Source organism: Sturnus vulgaris, chromosome 6 (genome assembly GCF_052056855.1).
Source record: "Sturnus vulgaris isolate bStuVul1 chromosome 6, bStuVul1.hap1, whole genome shotgun sequence".
Classification (NCBI taxonomy): domain Eukaryota; kingdom Metazoa; phylum Chordata; class Aves; order Passeriformes; family Sturnidae; genus Sturnus; species Sturnus vulgaris.
Genome location: NC_142248.1, coordinates 10246933 through 10267036, shown reverse-complemented (window position 1 = coordinate 10267036; position 20104 = coordinate 10246933). Strand labels below are relative to the sequence as shown.

Here is a 20104-nt window from a genome sequence, read left to right as displayed (position 1 = left end):
TCCTTGTCTGCCTTTTTCCAGCTGACGCATGGAGTGGTAGGACATTAAATGTCTTTTGGGAAATAACTGGCAGATTTGAAAAGAAGGAGTCTAGAGTATCATCTGTCCCAGAAGAGAGCTGAAGGGACAGGTATCTGAGCAGGGGAGGTTGGCTGCAGAAGACCTTTCAACACCTTTCCTTTTCCCATTCCCTGCGTATCTGTGGTGGCAGGAGGAGATAGTCATACTCCAAGGTTCACACAGTGAGCTCATCACACCCAAAGTCATTTGTAGGCACCAACTCCTACTGTTATGCATATCCAGACATAAATCCTTATGCTTGTTCTAGTTACTCTTCTTCCCATGTCACTGTCCATTTGTCCCAGATCCCAGGGTTGCACAACTGCACTGCCTGGGATTATTTTTCTGGTACTTGTGGGGTGTCTCTGTATGGATTGGGTCAAACCAACTACCAAGGCCATAGTGGTAATTCCCCAGAGTCAGGCTTCTGTACTTTATGGGTAGAAGTGGGTGAATCTCTTGAGAAAATTATGTCCTGTAAGGTACCTAGTGGCCTCTGTAAACACAAGGGTGATGGTCTCCCATTAGTGTTCAGAAATATCTGTGAAGGGGATTCAGCATCAGCATTGTCTGGATTGAAATTACCATTTTCTGAGGAGTTGTTGGAGGGCTGCTTTACAGAGGAACCAGTGAGGAGCAGGCTGGGAAAGGCTGACAATATGTCTGTTATTGGGTGTAGATCTCTCTTTGAAACCTGAGATATGTTTCTATGCATGTTGGTTCTATATAGCCTTTCTTTCTGAAGTGAGGTCTTGCTTTCCTGCCCGACAAGGGTTTGCAGAATTCACCAGCTCTTGTTAACTGTTGGAAATCTGTAATATTAGGGTAGGAATTGCAGTTTGGAAGAAGTCTCTTGAGGTTTGACCCTGCTGGATGCAAGGTGCCCACGAAAGCCACCCTTTCACTCCCCTCCCCAACAGGATGGGAAACAAAGTATAATTAAAACCCATGAGTTGAGATAAGGATGGAGAGAGATCACTCACTGATTACCATCACAAGCAAAACAGACTCAACATGATGAGATTATTTAATTTATTACAAAGCAAAATCAAAGTAGGATAATGAGAAGTAAAACAAATCTTAAAAACATCCTTCCCCCCACGTCTCCCTCCTTCCCATGCTTAACTTTATTCCCAGTTGTCTACCTCCTCCCCCTCAGAGATGCAGGGAGACAGGGATGGGGGTTATGGTCAGTTCATCACGTGGTTTCTGCTGCTGGTCCACCCAGCAAACCTGCTCCAGCATGGGCTCCTCTCTCCATGGGCTCCACAAGTTCAGCCAGGAGCCTGCTTCAGCCTGGGCTTCCCAGCAGGTCACAGCCTCCCTTGGGTATCCACCTGCTCCAGCATGGGCTCCTCCAGGGCTGCAGGAGGATCTTGCAGCCCCATTGACCCCCATGGGCTGCAGGGACACAGCTGCCCCACCATGGTCTGCCCCACGGGCTGCAGGGGAATCTCAGCTTCAGTTCCTGGAGCACCTCCTGCCCCTCCTTCTGCACTGACCTTGGTGTCTGTGCAGTTGTTTCTCTCACATATTCTCACTTCTCTGGCCACAAGTGCTTCTGTGCAATAATTTTTTTTTCCCTTCTTAAGTGTGTTATCATGGAGGCATTACCACCATTGCTGATGGGCTTGGCCTTGGCCAATGGTGGATCCATCTTGTAGTGGGCTGGCATTGGCTCTGTCAGACATGTGGAATACTTCTGGCAGCCTCTTACAGAAGCCACCTCTGTAGCTCCTCTGCTACCAAAACCTTGCCATGGTAATCTAAAACATTTCTGAAAGCAGTTTCTGGTCAGTGAGCCCATTTCACTTTCAGATCTTCTTCCATCATCCAGATCCTAAGAAAGTTTAAAGTACTCTGCAAAATAAGATATTCTTTGCTATTTGTCTCCCAGACATCAGGGAGGCTGAGAAGAGAGTTAAAGGAGGGTTCATCTCCTCCTTGCTCAGCTGATACCTCCAGGTAAAAGGAGGGATTCTTTTCCCCCTCTCCTAACCTCACCTAGCTGTGTCACTGGAGAGTTCATTTCTGTTATGCATCATTAATCTGAGTTTCTAATAGCAGTAAAAGACTCTGAACTTGGTTGACAGAGAAGTTAACAACCAGTTTGCCTGAGCCCTAACACTTGATCATTTAGCCTTGGTTATTAACTGCAGGCAAGGACCAGTTTCTGGGAGATAATTGGGGTCATAAACAATAGCTGTGTAATGGAGAGCATGCCCTAGGAGAGGGACTAAACATATTCAGCTGCAAGAAACTTACTGCCTTTGGATGGCATCCAGGTGCTATCATCAGCCAGCTAGGGAACGGGCAGCCAAGTTGTTGCTGTAGGGGAAGAGAGGCCCTTAGTGCTTGGCAGAATGCAGCTATGTGTGCACAGGATGGCCCCAAGCTGGAAAGATGCTTGAATGCAGCCTCAGGAGGCTGGATAAAACTTCTTAAACATCAGTCTGGAAGTTGGGGATTGGAGACCATGTGTCTTTTAGTCCATTTCAGAAACAGGACTCAGCATTTAGCAGTAGTAAGTTTTGCACCCTGTGCAGGCTAGTTTTGGTGGTGACAACTGGATTTGCCAAGTTGAAGGTCCCTCTTGGCCTGGTCTTGGGTACCTTTTACCTCATGGGGAGAATGTGGAGATCCCTGCTGCAACCTGGGCAGCAGAACAGTGGCACCTTTTCTGTGCTAACACCATCCAGAATGTGGTGGAATGCTTGGTTTGGGCCCAGGGAGCTCTCTGCCTCCTCCAGATGTGCCAGAGCTCCTGTGAGATGTGTCACTTGGTGGCCACTCTGTGGGCCAGTGCCCTTCCCAGTGTACTGCCCTTCCCAGTCCTCTCCTCAAAAGACCACATGCAGAAGGGGCTTCACTGCAGCATCTGGTGCCAGGGCCTCAGTCTGTGACTCCTGCTCAATGAATTGAGGAGCAGCTGAATTCTCCTCTCATGCTGGGATCTCTGTCAGTGTCTCCTGGTCAACAACTTGAGGAGTGGCTGCATTATCCTCTTGTGCCAGAGTTCTCTGTTTGGGCTGCCTGCTTGGCATACAGAGAGAGGCCAAATCTGCCTCCTCTTGTGCTGCAGGTGCCAGGGGTGTGCAGTGCCCCCCTTCCTCCAGAGCACCAAGCAAGGCTGGCTGGTTCTCTGGCACTGGCAGCCTTGCCCACCCTGCTGCCCCTCCCAGCTGCTTTCTGGGGCCAGAGGCTTCCATCCCTCCAGCACCTTCTTCTTCTTGCCCGTGGCATCATTCAGGTGCAGGTCAGGAGGTGATTTCCATTTGTATGCCTGAAAGGAGAGAAAGGGATTTGCAGAGGTTGCCTGGCTCCCTCCAGCCAACACTTTCTAGGCCCTACTTGTGCACAGCAGGCATGAAATGCTAAGTGCAGGGGCTCCTAGGCCATTTAGGCTCTGTGTTGTTGGAAAATTAAGATTTCTCTGCCTGGAATCCCTCAATGCAGAGTTGGTTTTGTCAGGGAAAAGGTCCAGAAAAACACTAATAAGAGCTAAGAAGCTCTTTATTTAAAAAGAAAAGTTTTTTGTCTGTAGTTTGTAAAATAAAATTCATTTTCTGACTACTGAGCCCATTAAGAAACCCTGTTGGGAACACAATATACACAGGGGTTCTCCAGGCCATGACAAGATGTTCTGCTTCAGGGGAAAGCTTGTTGGGACTGGACGGTTGCATGATGGGATTTCTGATGTGGCATCAGACTCTGATTAGATTCATGTCACTCCAGTCGCTCTCTGTATGCATCTGATTGGAAACAAAGGGAAGAAAATAAAGGTGCAAACAAGTTTCTGTAATGATTGCACTAGCAAAACTAGAGTGTGGCATGGTGGGATCTGGAGTTTCAGAAGTCTTATCCTGTTGAGAATGAGGGTAGCATGTGCATGCATGTGGACCACAAGCTGAGCTGGGCAACCTTATGTGAAATCTGGGAAGAACCTGTGACACACAGATCCTGCAGCTCTGCACTGTGGTACTTGAAAGCATCCTTGGATGCTCCCTCATTTTTAAAGGAATCCATTGTTCTGCCCTGTTGCTCCTCTGTGTGTACAGAACTGCAGAAGAAAATTTAGGGGAATCAGTAGAGGAGGGTAATGTTGCTATTCATTTCCCAATAGTAGAAGCATGACAGCATTGCCAGGCTGGGCTGCATCACAGAATCAAGACAGTAAATGTCTTAACTTGAAGACCTGAAAAGCTGCTGATTTTTTTTTTCACAGAGCCATTGTTCTGACAGCCAAGTCTGGCTTTGCTTGGCTTTGCATCTCAACAGGTAGATACCAGAGATGGGCAGTGATCCAGAGGGGTCTTGGATTCTCCAGGCTTTCACCCTTGTGCAGCACATCACTGTCCCAGTCAGGCATATGGAAATATTTTCAGCAATTGTTAAAGCAAATGAGAGCAGAAGTATTAGCAATGTTTTTGAAACTGGTCTAATATTAATTCCGTGCTGTGAACTGGGTTCACCAGGCTGAAGGGGCATCTTTGAGTTATGGTAGGAGGTTGTTTGATGTTCTCCCTCCTGGTGCAACAGAGATGCACTGCAGGATAGAAACTCTTCAGGAGAACGAAAACTGGAATAGAGAGGGAATTAGGTCCTCTCACTTCACAAACTGTGATTTTAGTACTTTATGGTCAACTGGTCTTCTCCAGGCAGTGACAGGGGATATCCCAAGCTAGAGTCAAGACTAGCTCAGGAGAAAGCAAAGAGGGAATAGGGGCTCTTCCCTTTCAGATAAAGCACAGCCTTTTTATCAGGCCCCCCCATGAGAGACTGAGAGTGTAGGGACTGATTTGTGGAAGCAAGCAGGAGTATCTCTTACTCCAGATATTCCTCCAACTGTATGAAGCACTAATCTCAAATATATGCTAGATATCCTAGCATTTCTGAGAGCCAAACTAGACCCTGGCTCCATGGCAGTCCTGCCACAATATAAAAAAAAAATTATCTGCAGCACCAGGGAGAGCCCTTCAGTAACCACCCAGAAGCCAAGTGTGCATAGGATCCCTGCTGTGCTGTATTGAAATCTGCCCTGGAAAAAGAAAGGACATGAATATGGAAGGAAGCAAGGGAACTGTCACACTTGTGGGTGTGTGTTCCTAAGCAGTGGCTCTTTGTCTGTGCAGTGCAGAGTCGGAGGTGTGATGTCTCTGGGCAGTGTTGGTGCTATCTCTAATTTATGTGTTCCAGGCTCAGATTTCCAGGTGACTGGCTCACTGAGGAAACAATAGGTAGGACCAGCTGGCTCTCTCTGAAGTGACAGGGCAAGGGGACATGCAGGAGGTTTGGGTGCAGAGCTAGGGGATGATTTTTGCACTAGAATAAATGTAATAGTCTGAGACATAGATGGATCCCATCCTTCTCTGTTCAGCCTGGCTGTGGGGGAGGGATGCTCTGCCTGTTTGCTCCCAGAGGCAGCATACCTGCCCACTCATGACTGCAGTGCTCTCCCCTTGTCAGCTGAGATGTGAAACGAGTTTTTGAGAGTAGGCCATCAAATACCTTCCACTAGCAAAATAATAAAGGCCTATCCTGCCCGTTCCTGGCATACTGGAGCATGAGCAGGCAAGCATATCTGTACCTTCCCAGTAAATCCCCAGCTCAGCTGCTTCTGTAGGACACAGCTTTTAGCTTAACTGCCTTGTTATCCTTTGGATAGACACAAAGACCCCTGGATAGCCCCTGGGATGAACGGGTCATTTATTTGAGTCAAAGGTCAGTTAAAATTTGTGCCTTTGCTTTTTGAGCTGCCATTCATTTTTTTCTTCAATTCCTCCATGTGCCTTGGAGAGGAGTAGGGAACACATAATCAGAATAAATGCGGAATTTCTGAGTATATTCTGGTGCCAGCCATCCCACTGAAAAGCATCAGCATCCATTGCTCAACTGCTCCAGGAGTGGAAAGAGGAAATGTCTGGATCTGGATCCTTCCCCACTAGCAAGGCAGGATATGTTTCCAACTTTACTAGGAGTATTTCTGGACAAATTCTTGGATATGTCAGCTGTAAAATGCTCAAGTTACAATCATGTGTTTCCAGAGATGAACAGATTAAGCCTTTGATAATATAAAGGCAGAATATACAAAATATTCGTGGCAGTTGGTGAACAAATAGAGGGGACTTTTATGTCTGATCTTGGCAGCCTAGAGCACCTTCCTGTTAGTCTTACTCCTATGCTTGTCCCCCAACTGCTGCTGGCACATAAAGTTATGTGCTTTTTTGATAAATTATGAGTTAGCAGTACTGTCATGGGAAAGACTTTTAACCTCACTGGACAGAGGAGGCTTAACTGAGTCTGCCATTGTTTAAAATCCACTGGGTAGCATTAGAGCATGGAAGAAAAGTTATTTCTTACATAAGCTTGGATTATGTTATTTACTCTCCATTGTTTGTAAGGGCCTCATAGAACCGTGAAAATGACCTTTATTTCTCTATGGATTTTGTCCTTTTTCACTTTACAAATATTGATTTTTTTTCTCCTGTGTCTTTATCTGAGCTAAATTAACAAGACTGTTTAACAAGATCCTCTGATTCATTTGTGGTCTTTTTTGTGCCAGGTACTATCATAAGCAGCTGAAAGCAGCTCAGTGAAGAATGTGCAACCACTGCTACAGAATTGACAGAGGAGGTGATGTGCCCTGACAAGAGCTGAGCTACCATGGGTCAAAGAGCAGGCTTAAAAAGATGGTCTCTTCAGCCTGGGCACAAATGCTAGGAAGGGTTATTTGTGAGGAATAAATTTTTCTGTTGGAAAGCTCTCCTCCTTATACCTTTAAAGCTTGAGGCCACTGAAAACCACTGAGTCTGCTGGATTATTCCTGTTCCACCCACAGATCCCCAAGTGGGAACGAGAGTCCATATTTATGGCAAGAGGTGATTCCTGTCCATGTGATCCAAAATCTCAGTGTAGCAGTGATGAGACTCCAAAAGGAAAAGGAGTCACTGGTGCAGCTTTATTCACTCCTTCTTGCCAGGCTTTTAAACAAGCCTCTTAACTGATCCAAGTGCTTGTAGGTGGAGCAAAAACTGGAAATTGAAGACAGGCAGGAACATAAAGTTCAAACAAGTCAAGTCTGATGGCCACTTTAGATGCATTTAACACAAGTACAGGAAAGGTAGGGCCCAGCTGATAGCTGTCCCTTGCTGTTCATACTTGCCATAATGCACCAGTGCATTCTCTAGCAAAGGGCCTAGAGGGTGGCAAGGGTAGGGAGGAGCAGTCACTGTGCCTAGTTCTTTGTGGCAAGCTGGAATCTCTTCCCTTTTGAGATCATCTTTCCACTCTGTCAGCAGCCGTGAGACATCCTGTAGGCTTTCTAGTGACCTGTCTGGCCAGTAGCAAAAGCCCATTTCTGTATCTATTCCACATAGACAGAGATATTGCAATGGAAATAGAAGGGGAAATGTCCAGATTTCTTTTTTCTTGAAGGGCCAACACCACTTGTAGTTTTGGTCTAGTTCTCTCCTGTGGGCTCATCTTTCTTACAACCTATACAGCATGGTAAGAGATGATACTTGCATCACATGAAACAAGAGTTTTAAACCAGCTGCCTATAGAAAGGGTAAATCCTCACCCTTAAGCCCTTGTGAGTTGCATCAGAAGGATGGCAAGCTTTGGAGAACTTTGTCCTGGTGTGCACTTGTTTGTATCTGAGATGAGAGGCTAAGTATGTCAGTGGGAGCTGGGAGATTGTTTCTAAGAAGTACCACAAGGCAAACCAGTTAGTGTTCTTTAGTTTCCCCTCTGCCAAGGGTGGACTTCTCCCTTTCACAACCCACTCCACTGCAGGTCATGCAGGATCCCCAGCATGCTGTCTGGGAAGTCACACCATCCTGAAACAGGCCAGGAAGGTGGAGAGGAAGCAGGGGAGACACAGCTGTTAGCAATAATGCTGAGAACAGAGCTGGGTCTCCAGGCTCCTGCCTCATCCATGTCTTTTCTAGTGGATGATACTACCTGTCCAGCAACTCACTTGTGTTTTTCTGGAGCACATGGAGCATTACTTCTGGACTGTGGGACATCCTGTCTTTGGCTTCATTAGAAACCATCTCTATACACCAGAGTAGCTGAAGTCTTGTAAGAGCCAAAGGGTCCCAGGATATCCTGGTTGAAGGAGGCTGTGGATGTTCCTGAAAAACTGTTATAGCTATATAAAAGAAATATTTCTGGATCAAACAACCCAATCACCTCTTGCAAAGGAATGGCAAAGCAAAGGAACAACAGTTTATCAAGAAACAGAAACCCATATCAGAGGAGATCTTGGCTCTGGTATTTGAAAACACTTATAAAGTGAGGGGATAAGCTTATGTTTCTCCTCCAATTAGTATCTCTTTTTGCAAAGTGAAATAGTTTAAAAAAAAAACAAGTGCAAATAGCTGCTGCTTGGGCCATTTAGTGTGTGTGTTTGTGTATGTGTGTGGCTGGCAGTATCCTTGGGCTGACACAAGCCTGGTCAAATCCCTTGACCACCGGGTTATTACCTGTTTGGAGGCCAATCTCCCTGAATTCTTTCTTCAGTGGAAGTTTGAAGAATACCATCATGTTTTTACAAAGAGTTTCTGTTTTGATGACACGAAGCTTCCCAACAAAGAGAGTCAGGAAGCTCCCAACCAACTAAGCCTCACACTTCCAGAGTCAGAGCTTCAGCTGCTTCTCCCCCAGGCTCAGCTGAGGAAAACAAGCCACTCCATATCACTGTTCATTTACCCTCCTGAACCCTGTCTCTCAGTGCTTCAAGGTAGATGTTTCAGCAGTTAATACTGCTCCTGGGGCATGTGCAAGGAACAATTAAAGCTCATTGTGCCAGTGAAGAGCCCTGGGGTGAGCTGGGCTGTGGAGACAGCTGCCCCCATTTTGCTGTGTGCAGCAGCTTCCTGAACAATCCTGTTGCAGAGAGACGAGTATGTCTTGCTGATTGCAGAGTTAAAGTTTAAAACTCAAGGGCTAAACTCAATGTGGCATTTCTAGGGTTTTGCTGGTGGCAGCCATTGTTGTTTGTAGCATTTGGTGCCTGGGCAGAGCAGGGCTGGGTAGAGCCCAGCTGCTGAGCCTGCAAAGCCTTTTCCAACAGCTGCAGCACGGGCCTGATGGCAGGAGTGAAGCACAAGTGTTTGAGGAACAAACACTTTGTTGTGTTCCCTTTAACATTTTGCCTGTGACACTGCAGGATCTAGATCTTTGATCCAAACATGACAAAAAGGATGTGAACAGCAGTTCCTTCCTCTCAGATGTAAATGCTTGTAACAGATGTGCCCTGCAAGGTTCAGCTAAGCTTTCTCCAGCAGCAGACAGGCTTGGAAGAAGGTGATGTTGGTCCTACTCTGGAGAAGGGTCCTGCTAGGTGGTGGACAGTGAGATTTCATTTGTGCCCAGCAGTCAGAGTGGTCTCTGCCTGCTTCAGCTGCTTGTGCTAGCCGAGGAGTATATCACCCTGGGCTGCAGGATAAACTTGTGTAGCCCCACAACAGCAGGCTGGCTATGGCATGGAGGTGGGGCAAATTTTCTTCTCACCTTTGTGATTTGTCTGAAAATTGGAAACTTCTCCAGAGATAAACTGAAAGTTGTCATTGGTGTCTCCACTGAGAATGGGAACAGGAATCATATCAGTGCCAGTACAATTTCCTTGTTTAAAGCACTGCACCAACTGTACCTAATTAACCTTCATGACAGCACTGCAATACAAGGAAATAGGGATCATTAACTTCAGTTTTTCTTTACAGAAAGGGAAGAGAAACATCAGTGCTAGCCCTATGCATTTCAAATTGAGGTAGGCTTGAAAAAGTCGCAAGGTTAAAAATAACAATAATCCACTTGGGGTTCTCAGAGTATTAAGAGTGCACTTGAATCAAACTTTCAGTTATTTCTCCAAGAAACATCAGGAGTGGAAACTTCTCTCCCATATATGCTTGTTTATGACTCAACAACCAAAGCTTTCAGAAGATCACACATTCTCAATCACAGTGGGGCAGAGGCAGTAAAGGTCAGAATGACTTGCTCAGTGTTGCTTAAAAATGAGCTGGGAAAAGCTGGGACTAAACTGTGTGAGTAGCTGACCCTCCACCCCCTGCTTGTTCCTCCACACCAAACATTTTTTTGGTGAGGGAACCTGCCTAAATCAACCAGTGGCCACTTAATAGCTGTCAGAGGAGTAATTCGGATTTGAACTAGTGACCTCACCCCTTCTCTCACATCTGCTGAGGGACAGACTGATGACACTGACTGTTTACATTAGGTTTCTGAGCAGCCTGTCTGCTTTGTCTGGGGCCCAGCAGAAGTGGAAAGATGCAAAACCAGTGCTGCTCCCTGACACTGCTTTCCTGGCTTGGGGCTGCTTTTGTGAATTACTAGGAAGGAGCAACTTGCACAAGTCCTTCTTAAAGAGTTCACCCTGCCTGTCATACGACCTGCTAGCAGGGGCTGAGTGCAAGAGTAGTGCTTGTGCCATTTCTACTGGGCACCAGCACAGGCTTGCAGTTTGTTTCTCCAAGTGAATGCAGTGCAAGTCAACTCCACACACTGAGGAGTGTCATAGCAGCATAGAAAGTTGTATCACTTCTGCCTGAGTCATAGATGCTGTTTGGATCAGGTGAGAAGAATTTCCCCCCCGTGGGGCAGTTCTGTGCTCTGGAAGAGAACCCAGTGCAGAGTGCAGGTGGTGGTGGCAAAGGTGGAGAGTGTGGGGAGACACCTCTGTTGTGTGGGTGCCAGCCCCAGCCCAGAATGCAGGCATTAATACAGAAGAGCCTTTTATTTAACTCTTTTCTCCTAGTTATTCTTCTGTTCTAAGTTGGCATGGGGTGAAGTGAAGCTGAAGGGACCCTTGAAAAGGCCAGGTCATTGATGGAGAGGAAAAAGCACTCCACAGATTGTGAAGAGTTTTCATGAGCAGCATGGCCTGCAGCCGGCTCCAGGGAACAGAACTGTTCCCCTGCTTAGGCAGTGTGTCTGTCTCTCTGATTATTTTGTGTATTTCATCTCTGCTGTCTGTCTTGCTCTTAATCTGGGCTCCTCTGTGCCAACAAAATGCTTAGCTTGCTCCATTGTCTGAGACACTAATTTGCACTGTAAATCTGATGCTTATCTTACATGACAGCTTACTGTGGGGTTTATTGCAATCCTGAAGACAAGCTAACCAGGAATGGCTTGAAAGCTTTCAACGCATTATCTGGAATATAGAACAAATATGACCCATTTCAGCTTGCCACCAGGTTAGGATGTGGCCCCTTGTGGCTGAGGTCACCAGGGATTTATCTTTTTCTGTTCAAATCTATTCAAACCCGAGCATCTTTGGGTTTTGGTTTGGTTTTTTGTACATTTTGTTGATAGGTTTGGGGGGGTTTTGGTGTGGTACATCTGCTTTGTGTTGGAGCTGTTTGAGTGCTTCTGCAACAGCCTAGCACCCTCCCAGGGCCAGATCCTCCATCCTTTCTGCCTGAGACTTAAGGACTGCGTTTTAATGACTGTGAGAGTGGCTGCAGACCAGGTGCAGGCAATGTGCAAGCACTGTGCTCCAGTGCACTGCAGCTTTGTTGTCTCTGCCTAGCTTAATCAGGAGAAACCTTTGTCCTTGTCTTCATTAGTATTTCCTGACACTTTGTCCAATATGTCCTAGCTCTCTGCTGGCAGACTAACTGTCCTCCCTCAGTCTCATCTGCAGTTGCCACTTTCTCTCTGGTCCGTACCTGTCCAGCTGCAGGCATTACATACCATGTAAGAGATTCTCACACCGGTGTCGTTCAGATAGCTGGGCAGCTCCAGAGGTATAAATCTTCCTACAGATAGGTTCCAGGTAGCCTAAGATGCAATTTTGCTGGGGGAGAGCCAGAAAGATTATTGCTACTTTGATATAGGTCTTGGTTCTGCAGCTGAGCATGCCAGTAGGTGTTTAATGCCCAAAGGCTTCTGCATTGCAGTCCTCTGGGACACAAAGGATCTGCTTCCTGACACAGGAGAGCAGGAACACGAGACCTGCCATCCTTCAAGGATAGTGTTTGTTTGGAGGATCACCCTGGCTTTTACCTAGTCCTGCTTTACAGTTGCATGGATTTCTGGACCCCTCAGTTCTTCCTGCCCTTGGACTGCAGACAAAACACAGAAATGGCTGTAGTGGATAAGCACTGTGGAGCAGCTGAGGGCTAGCAGCTAAACTGGACATGGAGCCAATGGGTCTCAGTAACATTGAGGGAGAGGAGAAGAAGAAAACCTCTTGAGAAACTGTTGAGGAATAGGTAAGGAATAGGTTGAATACTGGGTAGAACTGTACACTGGAAACTCTTGGCCCTTCTCCAACTCCATATTGCAGTCCATGTTATCAGACAGATGTTCATTTTAGGGCTTATTCCAAGTCATCAGAGCTAGTGAACATCAGACTCCCTGCCCAAGGGAGACCTCTGTTCAGACTGGGAGAAGCTTAGGAGAAAATGTATGAATCAAAGAAAACTCCAAACTCAGCAGAATTTTATATGAATCCAGGACAAAAATATCTAGGGAAGGACCATCACATCACCTGATTCTGCTTTAGGGTTAGAGTTGAGAGAGTCAAAGAACCTACAGTTCCAGGAACACTGGGACTGGAAAAGACACCTCAAGGCAACCCCAGTAGGATCCCAACATTGCTGCTTCTACATCCTTTTGTTCTGGATGGCCCATGGTGATGAGGTTAAGGTAACAGTTAGGATTAGGGTTAAGGTTGTGAGAGTCAAAGAGCCTACAGCTCCAGGAACACTGAGGCTTGAAAAGGCATGGCACCACTGCCATGGTGATCGCAGCAGGGCCCCAGCATTGCTGCTCCTACATTTTTCTGTTATGGAGACCTGTGGTGATGTATTAGGATTCCTTTTAGGCTAATGGGGAATATTTCAGCACCTTCTACTGGGCTGTGATAAGCAGGGTCCGTATGCTTTCACACAAAATTGGAGCCTGATACAGCTTTACTTTATGCAAATACAACAAAACTGCAGTGATTCAACAGCCAGCAATATCCTTCTGTACTCCTCTCCACCTAACGAGATGCTTCAATGAATAAAGTCATGGGAACTTCCATCTTTCAGGAAAAGATCTAACAAAGCTGTAGGATAACCAAACACATGCCAGCATCATTGGCAAGTAACTGCTATTTAGCTTTTTACAGACCTAACTCATGTTCTGCTTTTTTTTTTTTACCTTTTTTGTCTGCATTTTTTTACTGAGGCTCACTTTGTGATTCATTGGGGGAAAAAAAGCACAGCCTATAAACATTTAGGTTTTCTACTCCTCTGACACAGCTTGTTGTCCATCTAAAAATTATTCCCACTTAGCACCATCTGCAGTTGCAGAAGCACAAACATTCACCACTTTGCTGTCTTTGTAACAGAGCTGGAAATACGATATTCATTACCCTAGCTGAAGCTATTTTCTTACACCGTGAGGTCAGAGGCATTATTTCACGCTGGAGAATTAGGAGCATTAACAGGTAGGGTGGACTGGCGACTTTCTGAACTGACTTCCCCTCTCAGAATGGAAACTTCAGCAGATTTGACATTGCTTGCCCACCACCTTTACTTTTGTGGGTGTCGTCACTTGTGTTTGAACACAGCACAAGCTACAGTGGCATAATAAAAGCAGAAAATTAATTCTCATAGTTGGACCTGCAAACCTTGCACACCAGCTCCCCATGGACTTCAGGGTGAATGTGTTCCCTTTTTTTCCTGCCAGGATTGCTTTATTGTGTTTCTGCAATTATTAGTAACTCATCTCATGTTCAGAACTGGCAGTGAATCTGAAGTCAGAGTATCCAAAATACCTTGCCCGATGAAAAGAGCAGCTCTTGCATTGCTGCCTGCACACCACTTTGTTAGCTGATGCAGAGGGTGAGGGTTGTGTGCAGGCCAGCAGGAGAGTTGTCAGGTTTGAATCCCGTGAGAAGCAGTTCAGAGCCAAGCCTTTCCCAAGAAGTGGTGAGCTGTGAACATTATGTCTGCAGTGTTGTGGGCAGGTGTGATGGCAGCTTGGGTGGGTATATCATGCTGGCCTTGATCCAGCTGGCACAGGTAAACCAGCAGTGACACAGTGTAGTAACTTAAGCGCTGTCTTAACACTATTAAATGCGTAGCTGAGATCTCTGGAGGGCTTGTACAACCCGAGGTGACGTTTCTGTCACTGTATCTTTACTGCAGTTTGCTATCTCTGCTCACTCAATTACAGCTCTCGCAGATAAGTCTGTGCTGTGCCTCAGTTCCACATCTGACATGAGCCCAGACCTGCTTCCAAACAGATGCTTCTGAGGACCTGCAGGCCCCACAAACGTCAGCTGTTGCTGTCTGTAGTTCATGCCTCCTGTGCTGGCATTAGTCTTTGTGATTTACTGGCATTAGCTAACACACACGGGAGGGGAATTACATCTCTTGTAAAATGGGATTTGCTTGGCACTGCAGCACGAAGGCTTGCAAGTTTGTGGCTGTGACTGACCTGCCTTCTTCCCTTCTCTGTCACACAGGCAATTCTGTTCCCACTCCTACCCTCTCAAAGTCCTTTCCTGCTATGCTATAGGCCTGGGATTGCCTTGTTTCCTCCTTCAGGCACCAAGAGGTCTAGGCTGCAAGGCAAAGCATTTATGCATATGAGAGATTGTGCCATGGGTGACAACCATTCTGGGCTGGAAGAGGTGTCCAGGGAGGTCTCCAGCATGACCACTTCTGACATTCCCTTTCTCTCTCTCTCCCCACAGATGCCAGCAAGGACCACCCACAGCAGCAGGCAGGAGTCATCTGGAGAGTGACAGGCGGCCTATTCAGTATCACCCGGGGAGCTGTGGGGGCCACACTGGGAGGAGTGGCCTGGGTGGGCAGCAAGAGTCTGGAGCTCACCAAAACAGCTGTGACCAGTGTCCCTGCTGCTGGCGTTGGACTGGTGAAGGGCAGCGTCTCAGCAGTGACCGGCGGCGTCGGAGCTGTGGGCAGTGCGGTTGCCAGCAAAGTCCCTTTCACTGCAAAGAAGAAGGACAAGGCTGACTAATCCCTGTCACACTCCCTTCCAAAAGATCAACCTGCCCATACTCTCCCCCTACCCAGCACCTCTTTGAGTTGGAACCAGCCGCTTCAGGGAGGGTCGAGCACCCGAGCAGACTCTGGCTGCAGCCTGCTCAGCACCGCCTGCCTGGCTCAGAGCTCACAGAGCCACTGTCAATGCCTTTCACTCCCATCACCTACTGGGAACCATCTTTACTCTGAGGACTTTAAAGGCACAGTTGTCTCTGTCTTGTAGTTTCCTTCCTCCCTTCTTGTTCTTGTAATCATGGAGGGATGGGAGAAGGCATCAGGCTCCATCTGCCTGTGAGGGGAGGGGAGTAACAGGGGATGGAGGGAGCTATGCCTGGCTTGGAGTGTGGGTTGTGTAGTCAAATTCAACTTCAGCTGGGAAGACAGCCTCTGAAACACCCCTTCCCTCTGGGAGGTGTGCCTGGCAGAGAACTGCAGAAGTCCCATTGACACAAAGGAGAGATACTGTGAAGAGGGGAAAGCCTCTCTCCTGCCCTGCACCTCTTACCTTTTTTTTTTGCAGGGCCCATCCCCACAAGCTGCTCCCAGTCACTTACTCGCTGGCTGAATTGAACCCTTCAGAGAGGGAGCCCTCAAGCTCAGCAAAGCAGCTCTGGGGTGATGCCACACCGGAGTATGATACATCCCAGACCATTAACTTCTGCATAGATTTTCTTGGTGAGAGGGAGGAATATGGAAGCTGCTGTATGTTCTCATTTGGGGAAGCACCTGACAGTGGCACTTGCCAGGCCTCTGTGATATTGCAGTACAGGCAGTGATGTTCCACAGAGAGACCAGGCCTTTTGTTTGACCCTTGAAGTCCTTCCACTATCCCTGTCTGTAACAAGGGCGTTTTGTCCCTTGGCCACACTCTCACTCCACAGACATCAGTAGTAACCAGGAGCAAGTGTGTTCCCAAATGCAACCCAAATTCTGCTGCAGGGATGGAGGGGAAGCTGAGTGTTGCTCTCGCCACAGGTGGCCTGGGTGTGAGTGGGCTGCACCATGTTGGAGGACACTTCCCAAGGGGCTGAGTGTGTTCCAACAGCAGTTAGCCTGCACAAGGCACCAGCAACCCCTCTTCTTTCTGCACACTGCTCCTGGAGCCCCAGCCTGGTTCCTCTAAATGACCATGTTGCACTAAATAGCCCACCCATAGTTGTAGTGCCACAGAAACCCAGACACCTGCATCCATCTGGGAGTCACAGCCATCCTCAGCCTGGCCCGTGATGCTGAAGGGGCCATGTGGCATTGTACACACACATACAAACACAAACATGCACTCAGTCACTGCAAGGTCCCCTGTAATTCTTGGGACGAGGAAAACCACAGGCTCCACCATTAACTCTGCTGCTCCTGGCTTTGGCAGGTGATTTGTCTAGGTCCATAGGTGTTGGATGCATAGGCAAGCAAGGCAGTGCTTGTGCTGTGTTTTATAAATATGCATCTGTGTTAGCGTGCGTGTGTACGTGTAAGTCCACAGGCATGTCTTCAGCCAGGAAAAGAAACCTGTGCCAGGCCACAGAGGAGTTCACATAGTCGTCTTTAGCACTTCCAGCATATAGTTTTTATATAGGGTCCTGGTCAAAAGAGAAATCATGTTTTAGAGGATGTTTTGCCCTCTGTTGCCCAAGAGCATAGTTTATTGAAACCAAAGGAATGTGAAAAATCCCCTTTCTCCTGTCTGTGCTGTTTGTTTTCTCTCAGCCCTATCATTTTGACGTTGGAGCCAACTTTCTTGATCTTCATTTCCCCTTGGAGGTCATTGCACTTCCTGACTGCTCTCTTGTGCTTAGGACTTAGACATCAGGGAATATTTAAGTACAACACACACACACACCCCCGCCTCTATTTTTGCTGAATGTTCTTGGGCTTGTGATGTAGTTTTCATTCTGACCTTTATTAAATCCACATTTTGGGATGTATGTTGCTGTGTCCCCCGATAATCATGCTGGTGTTAGTCACTCTCCATACCCTTTGCAAGGTATCTCCTGCTATTTGCAGTAGTAAGAAGCTGCTGATCTCCACAGTTTGCTACTCTTGGTAGCATGAGAGAGGTTTGACTTACATTTTTGTTTCTGAAGAGGAAGCAGTTTTTGGTAGGTGTGTGCATTTCCTCACTTTGTGTCCTTTGTTCTGGTGAAGGCCAAGTTGACCCAGACATGTCGGTTTTGTCTCTGAAGGCAGCGGCTTCACAGAAAAGATCAGGCCTTGATGTGTGCCTGTACTTGCTGGGATGCTCGTGGCAGTTGTCAAGGCCAGAAGAAGTCTTGTCTGTTCTCCCTTTGTCTCAAACGCCCTGCAAAGCTGGACGACAGTTTGCACTGCATGGATCTCTGCTCACTGCTCTCCCTGAGTACATCTCATATCTTATTCCAGATCACAGACTGCCCCTGAAGCGAGTTCTAGTCCCAAAGCTGAAAGCTGCTTGTGTGTAACTAGCTGTGTTGTCACCAACCCTCTGAGAAAGATAGCTTTTAGCCAATGGGGACAGAAGAGTCTTCATCCTAAATGTCTCTCCCAGGTCCTGGACAGGAGAAAATAGAATCTAAGAACCTTCAGCAGCCAGCCCTGGGTGGGTGATGGGAGGCTGATCATGCTTTTGGCTAAATAGTGTCTCACACAGGCTCTTGCTGGGGGAGGCAGTACATCCTGCCCAAGCTGTTGTCTGCAGGCACTGTGTGTACAGAGCAGGCGTGGCAAATGGGATAAAGGTGATTTAAGGAAGGCCATTGGGGTCCTGGGGGTTTCCCATCTCTTTAGTTCTCTTCTGTGCATCCTTGCAGGAAATAGAGTAAAGCCTACCATTTGTCTGGAACTGCCATTTCCTTGCAGGATGGCCTGGAGAAGAAGAGATGAGCTGGAGAGGAAAACTCACAGCCTAAATTACTGTTCTTGCAGCCCAGCTAAAAGAGAGCTCAGGGCCCATGAGTAGCAAGAGATCAAATTAGCAGGCAGAGGTAGAAGATTAAATCTATTCCAAAAACAAGGCTTCACCCTGCTAAATAGGTATTCAGGAATAACTGACTCTGGGACTCAAAGACTTTGAGAAAGTCTGTCCTGGGCCTGCTCAGTTCACCATGGTGACCCACTCCCATCCTGCTTTTCTGGGCATTCAGTGCCCAGAGCAGAGGGAAAACAGGATCAGTCTTCCCAGTCCAAAAGTAAACATGCCTTCTGACAGCTTTTGTTGCAGGACAGTGGGATCTGGATTGGATGGGGAAGCTGTTGGCTCCTGTCAGCTGCCCTGTCTTTCCTTCTCCCCACTACAGAGACTCCAGCCACCTGGGCCACCTGGCTCAGCGCTTCTCTCACTGCCCATTCATGGCAAGAACTGTGTTGTGCATAAATCCCGTGGCTACCACATGGGGCAGGTTGGTAGAAAATAAGAGGGGGTGGTATTGGGGTAGAGGAAAGGATTAAAGGGAGTTGCTACACAGATGATGAGGAGAGAGTGGTGTGACAGGAGGAGCTGAGGAGTGAGGGAACAAGCAAACAGACACCATGGAGGGAATTTGTTTCTTAGGACAGGCTTTGAATCAGAAGATGAACGCAATGGAGTTTCTCCTAGGGAAGAGCACAGAAAGGGGAGTGGGTCATTGTGGGTTCTGGTATGTGGTGGTGGCCCATCCCTGGCTTGTGCCCTGCTTCCATAGTAATGATGATTGCTAGTGATTTCCATTTAGACAGATCAATGGATGGTTGAAGCATCAGATCAGCTCCCTTCTTATCAGCCACCCTTCCCAAATCTCCCCCAGGCTTTTGTCATGATCTCCCCATGGTGGTGGTAGGATGTTGCCCTATTCACAGCCCTGTGTCCCACTTTGCCTGGCTGTTCCCTGTGCCCAATGAACATGTCCTGGCTGAAAGGAGACCCACAGGTGCATCCTCTCCTCACTTTTCCCTGACCTCAGTCTCATTATCCTTTACTTTTTTATCCCTTCCTTAGCTTTTGGTCTTGCCCATGGATAGAGTTCCCCAAGGCTTTTGCTGAGACCTTCATTAAACATCCACACTCTCAGTATCTGGGAGGGCAGAGGGTGATTGCCCCTGCAGCTTCCCTGGGAGAGAAGTGCATGTCTTCCACCCCTCTCTTTCTCCTTGTGTTTTGTGTGTGGAAAATCTTAACCCATTTCTTTTTCTCTGGGTTTCCTTGTTGCCTCTTATCCCTGTGGGTGGGTCATTTCCGTGTCTCCATTGCAAAGTCATCCTTGTAAAAACAACAGCATGAGTGGGAATATGGAGATGGTTAGAGAGAGCCGCAGAGCCAGGGCCCAGCTCTGCTTCTCTAGGAGCTGAGGAGGCCTTTGGCAACCCAAAACTGTGGCCATGCAGTCCCATGCACAGTGCTGGGCTCCAGAGAACACTTTTGTTCTTTATCATTTCATTGTCTGTAATTGGTTTCCTACTGGATTTGTTTGCTTGGTTTGTTTTGCAGTGTGTTTCTGGGAATATTTCTGCATCTCTGTATTTTAATTACAGTAAAATTTGAGGATAAAAACCGTGATTATACTGGCTCTTGTTCCTAGTGGGGGGAAATGAGGAGAGGAAGCACAGTTGAAGGAAGATGTTAGAGATTCCTTGGGAAATTAGATCTCTCCCCTAAGGGCTCTAGATGAGGCACGAAGCAAGGCTGAATCTCCATCCCTGCTTAAACTAGGACATAGCTTTCAACCGCAGTTCAAAAGCCATTTTGCTGCAGGCACCTTTCCTGACTGGAATGGTAAGAACAGTTTGGATAAAGCTTCTAAACTCAATTTTTTGTGTTGGTTTAAAGACCAGTGCATAAGAGGGCTTTCAGGCTGGGGACAGCTGGCCTAGCTCTGAAAGTGGGATCTCACAGCCGAAGATGGGAAATTTTGCCTCTACAGCCACTGTTCCTTCAGGCAGGTTTGCACAGCCACTTTTCCCAGCTGAGGAAGCAAATTCTCCTCACAGCAGCCTGCTCTTTCTGCAGGAGATGGAGGTTTGACATCTCTCCCCAGGGCTGCAGCGAGCCCCCGTGGGGCAGCCAGACCCTCTGC

At 47.4% G+C, this 20104-nt stretch overlaps 1 protein-coding gene across 4 annotated transcripts in view; it reads left to right on the top strand.

Moving 5' to 3' along the window:
- Nucleotides 1-19587, top strand: part of LOC148223310 (transmembrane protein 263-like) — a 198588-nt gene extending 179001 nt beyond the window's left edge. For all 4 annotated transcript variants that reach the window (XM_088166953.1, XM_088166955.1, XM_088166954.1 and 1 more), the window contains exon 3: nucleotides 14771-19587. In XM_088166953.1, the coding sequence (XP_088023079.1) occupies nucleotides 14771-15057 (287 nt within the window). In that variant the 3' untranslated portion in view covers nucleotides 15058-19587. The remainder of the gene's footprint in view (nucleotides 1-14770) is intronic.
- Nucleotides 19588-20104: the final 517 nt, after the last annotated feature.